Genomic DNA, 5,123 nt, shown 5'->3' with positions numbered 1-5,123 from the left:
AGAAATACTACAGAAGATGTAATATCTTTGTTTACAGTGCAGCCTGTATGAATGAAAAGTCAGTTAATAACAATTGCAAACAGAATCTGATTTGCTACACACTGCACAAGTAATTTTCCAAAAAGGGAAAATATTGGCATAACTTGTTTCATGTGAATGTCAAGGCAATTTGAATCCAGTGTGAAAATTGTGTACCCCACCACCAACAATGAAAACTTCTATAAAGAGAAGTAATTGCAGAATGTAAATGCACTGAATCGCTATTGCTGTGAAATGCAGACCATAAATAATAATATTTTTAACAGGTTTTAAATTATGTTGCAAAAGATTACCCCCCCCCCCGAAAAAAAAAAAAAGGACTCAATCTAGATTAATGGTGATGGAATGGCCAACATCATAAGTTAGCCCCTTTATGATAATGATTGTAATGATAATAATGAACACTTGGATGAAGGATGAACAATCCCCTGTCCTGGAGTTGAATCCCTATACAGGTTAATTAGGAAAGATAACATCATTAGCCACTCTCATGCCTGCACAGAGAATTAATTGGATAAGATGGAGATTTAGGTCTATATTTAATCGCAAAAACGATCAACGACAGCTTATCCAGGTAATGGGAGGTCCAAATCGGTGGGCATCTTATTTAGATCACATTTAACCAGCTTAATGAGCAAAAAAGATCCCAGTGGTTTGTAATATGGTTGCTGTGAAGATCCCCTATGCATGCACCTTATTGATTAAAATGTGCATTAATGACGTATTATTGTGCCTTGTTAACTTCTGATTGTTTTCATCATTATGGGATAAGGAGGAAGAGAGCAAGGCGGGGTTGTAATATGGGTCACTTGAACGAGTGTTCACAGCACCAATCATAAACTTTATATAAAACAAAACCCTGACTCCATATTTACAAAATAAATTAAAGACTATTCATTGCTATCACATATGAGCAATATCTCATCCTCAGTTGAAAAGGCCACCAATGGCCTGATGGCTTTGCAGTCATAAATACAGCACAGTCTGACTGTTTGTTCTAAGGGAAGCATTAGGAGTTCATGATCTATTCTAAGGGGGACATTAGTGTTAATATGCCTTATGCCAAACGTGAACGGGCCAATCCGCCGGGCGTTTTGTACCTATTCTTCACAGCAGCTGTAAAGCTTGCTGGGTTGTCTTTGGCTGAGAAATACGTTTGTCTGCAGCAGTCCCCTCTAAATAATGCATGGGGGAACTTTTGTGTGAATTGTCAAATACATAATGGATGTTTACAAAGCACTGTGAGTACTTTACCTTCAGTTTGGGGGAGTTCATTGTAACCGGCACTAAAAGGTGATAAAGCAGCCTGCGATATCTCTGGTTCTGTTGAAACAATAAGTGAACATCTCTTTGAAGGAGCGCCATGCCACACTCCCCATTAATAATGAAACATAGTTTAAAACACAAACAGTGGTGCCATCTGGTAGATGAGGCTGTTACACAGATGAAACTTTATCTTGGCACAACTCAATGGTTACAGTTTTGGTAATGGCATGCATTAAACTTAGTCATATATCTCTCCTTCCCAGAATTTAAATAACACACAGTTCCTACTTTTATTATACAAGCACTATTTTTCATTTTGCTTCACTCCATTTATACAGTATATCTAACAGACAGTCAAGTAGAAACCTGAGATCAAATTTATTTTATACATTTGGGAGGTGTATGATTCAATTCACTTTCTCCTGTACTTTTTCTCTCAGTGAGTGAAAGTGAACATGAGGAGGTTACCTGAGACTATGTCTACATGCTTGTGTTGTTGGGGACCACGTAATCATCACCTTGACAACTGAGGTGCAGCTGGGCATGAAGAGGCAGAATTCGGGCCTTGCAAGGTAACATATCTCTTAATCCTAAAGAATATAGTTACTAATATAATGTGCTAGTTATTTGCAATAGACTTTGTTTATAATCCAGTAAGATCAAATGACATACTTTGGTGAAACGTGTACTTAGAAAGCCAATACCTGATTGAAACTTTACTGAGGAATAGCACTTTGACAATTCCCAGACTTAAAATGCAATAGACTTGCATGAATTCACTCAAATATACTCCCCTGTTGTGCACTTCACTGCTGATGTATGCCTTTGTAAGTGCTCTTTAAAGTGCAAAGAGTGCATTTGAAGTAAATATGCATGCAAAAAGTCTGTATTGCCAAGCGAAGAAGAACGAGCTTGCCCTTTTTTTACCCTTATTGTCAGCTGTGTCGACGCTATGTCTTTAGGGAGACTGGCTCTTGTCAGACACTAAGAAAAGGCCTCTGTCCTCAAGCAAATAAAATTTTCTTTGGTGCGTGGTGCCCTGTCCCTCTGTGGCTATTGGATTACATCCCTTATCCATGTTTGCGGTAAGGAAAAAGAATGTCAAGCGAAGATTTCAGGTTGCACTATGCCATAGAAAAGGGGAAGTGCCTTGTCTTGTGCAACACAGACCCCACTGTCATTCTGGATTAAGGGTTGATTGAGCTTAGCTGACTAGATGACAGAGGAGATGGTCATTCTCAGGGCAGGAGAGGGATATGGAAAAAAGGATTGCAGGTCAAATATAGCATTATGTCATTCAAGAGGAACAATGAGCCTACTTGGTTTTTGTGTGACTATTGTGCGATTTATTTCTGCATAATTTTGAAAGCCATAAAACACTAGTTTGTGCAGAAACAAAGTCTAAACAAAGTCATGGAGAGGTATCTTTAAAAGTTGAGATACATCAGTTGGCAGCAGTTTTGTCGTTCTGCCATGTTGCTGTGATCAATTTTAGGGCTTTGTTGCTCGTACTGCAATATATTCATACGACCTTTGACAGAAAGCCTGAACCTCAAGCAGAAAAGCGAGTCAGTCATTTACGTGGTTAACAATAGTGTTGGCGATGTCATTGGTTAAGAAGCCTGTTTTGGCAGGAGGCGTGCAGTTTTAGCAACTAATGTACTTATTTTTCTCACAGCATCACAGTTTTACAGCCTGTATAAAACATTCACACACACAGCTCTATTAGTAACACATAGAGACAGTTAGGCAAATTAAAAACAGGAATGTTAGGGTGTCTTTAATTCAATAAAATACACATGTAAAGGAAATGCTGCAAAGCACCTCTTTATCTAAAAGTATTATCCTTCTTTTGTGTAGCTGGTGATAAGCGCCATTCGACACAAATAGACACAGCTGGAAATACAGCTAAAGAGTTTTAGTCTCCACAGTTGTTTACACAATCAAGTTTTTTTGTGGGCCGTGATAAGGTGCATGGATATCCTGTGGTCTTTGCCTAGTTAATGTGTACGGACCGCACACTGGCTCTGCTTTCACTGAGTTATTACGCAGAGTGTAATTTGAAACAATTACAAAAACACTGGCCCACTTGTTACAACACTCATTTTCCCTCACATATACAAACCACAGATTCAATAGCTTTACATGTTTTTCAATCACACCCAGTGGAGCAGTGTTCAGTGTGAAAAAGTATAGCATTTCATCCTAGCTCGCATGGTATGGGATAATCTTTCACATTTTGCCTGGGGTTTGTTTTGCTATTTCAGCAGAAACTTGTGCAAGCCATGTGAATTACCATAGGAAAAGACGATAAAAATACCAAATGATATTGTATCCGATGTAAATGAATAAACTATTTGAATAATCAGGGCAAATAATTTGTTATCTGTAATAATAAATGGTGGTTATTGTCCTTTATTCTCTGAGATGCATTGCAGGGATAAACAGTGTTTTAAACACACAAGCAGGAGATAGTGTAACCCCTGTATGGAGTGGAGGATTTTGTGCTACACAGTAAGTCATTAAAAGAGCTCTAATAGCAACAGCAAACTTTGAATTATAAGGTAAATAGTTTTAATTTTAAGTCAATAACAGGTTCCCCTCACTTTTAGCTCAGATAGGAGCTGTACAACTTTAGATTCATCTTATTAGTCTTGACACATTTCTCATCATATTTTTTACAGGCTTCGCCATTGTGCAGAGATCAGGGTCAGCCAGTGATGATCTTTTGCGGTTTGTGGAGATGGACACCTTTAGCAGCGTGAGTACAGTTTCACTTCTGGCCCCTCATAGCAGCATAGCTGAACACAAGGAGGTCAGGCCTTGTACCTCCATCTCTCTCGCTCTGAAGGTGCTGGTGCAGTCTGACCATTGACATTTAGCATTCCTCTGCGCTGCCTCTGGGTTCTCAATAGGGGATTGAGGGGTCCAGAGGCCAGTGCCTGGTTCTCAAGGGTAAAAACAAAAAGGCTCTTGAAAATCCCAAGGAGTTCCCATGATCCTAGGAAAGACCTTGATCCGACCTGTGTTAGATTTCCATTCCACGGATTAGGGCACACAAGACGTACATATTTGGCTCATATATTTTGTCTTTTGCTCTGGATTTCGGACAATGAATGACAATGTTTCCCAGACTGGCACTGAAATATCTGGCATGGTGATTTGGCAATAATCAGAATATGAAGAAGTTTGGCAGTTTAGTCTGGGAAGATTTAAAAAAAAAAATATTAATTCACTATTCATGGTCTTCACTGACATTTCTAAGCCAGTGCAAAAGCTTGTAGTGACATTTTATGGTGGAAAGTTTTCAAAGTCATTTTTCAAGGTTTTTTCCAGTAACATACATAATCTGTTAGCATCAAAGGAGCACACATGCATAAATAATTGACTAATTCACTTAAAGGGGGCCAGCGTAGATTAATTAAGCTTGAATACTAATTATGTTTTCTGTCTACACCAACTGACGCGGTTGTTGTTTAATAAGAAACTGTTTGGTGGGTCACAATTACCGTGCACATATAAGGCTGCTCTATAAATTAAGATGGTTTCACATTTTAAGGGTAGAATTGGCTTTGTGTGCCTTTGAAACAAAATGCTAACCTTATCTTTAGTGATTTAAATAAAAATGCTTTGTAGATGTTTTCATTATACTTATGACATTTTATTGATATGGCCATTTGTATTATGTGGATAGATAAAAAGAGACTTTATAAACATGAAAACAAAATAAACTTTAGCAAGGCTTTCAGTCTATCTTTACTATATCTTTTATAATTTTGTTACAACCCATTATGACATATATTCACACACACACACAC

General features: G+C 38.1%; 1 protein-coding gene across 1 annotated transcript in view; it reads left to right on the top strand.

Moving 5' to 3' along the window:
- ofcc1 (orofacial cleft 1 candidate 1) overlaps positions 1-5,123 on the top strand; it is a 106,293-nt gene that overhangs the window by 26,596 nt on the left and 74,574 nt on the right. The window contains 1 exon segment of the mRNA XM_035656580.1: positions 3,990-4,120. Within this exon segment, the coding sequence (XP_035512473.1) occupies positions 3,990-4,120 (131 nt within the window).

Source organism: Morone saxatilis, unplaced genomic scaffold, assembly GCF_004916995.1.
Source record: "Morone saxatilis isolate NCDOM2014 unplaced genomic scaffold, NCSU_SB_2.0 Contig0, whole genome shotgun sequence".
In the NCBI taxonomy this organism is placed as follows: domain Eukaryota; kingdom Metazoa; phylum Chordata; class Actinopteri; family Moronidae; genus Morone; species Morone saxatilis.
Note: the sequence above shows the minus strand (reverse complement) of the source record. Positions and strands in the feature narration are given on the sequence as shown.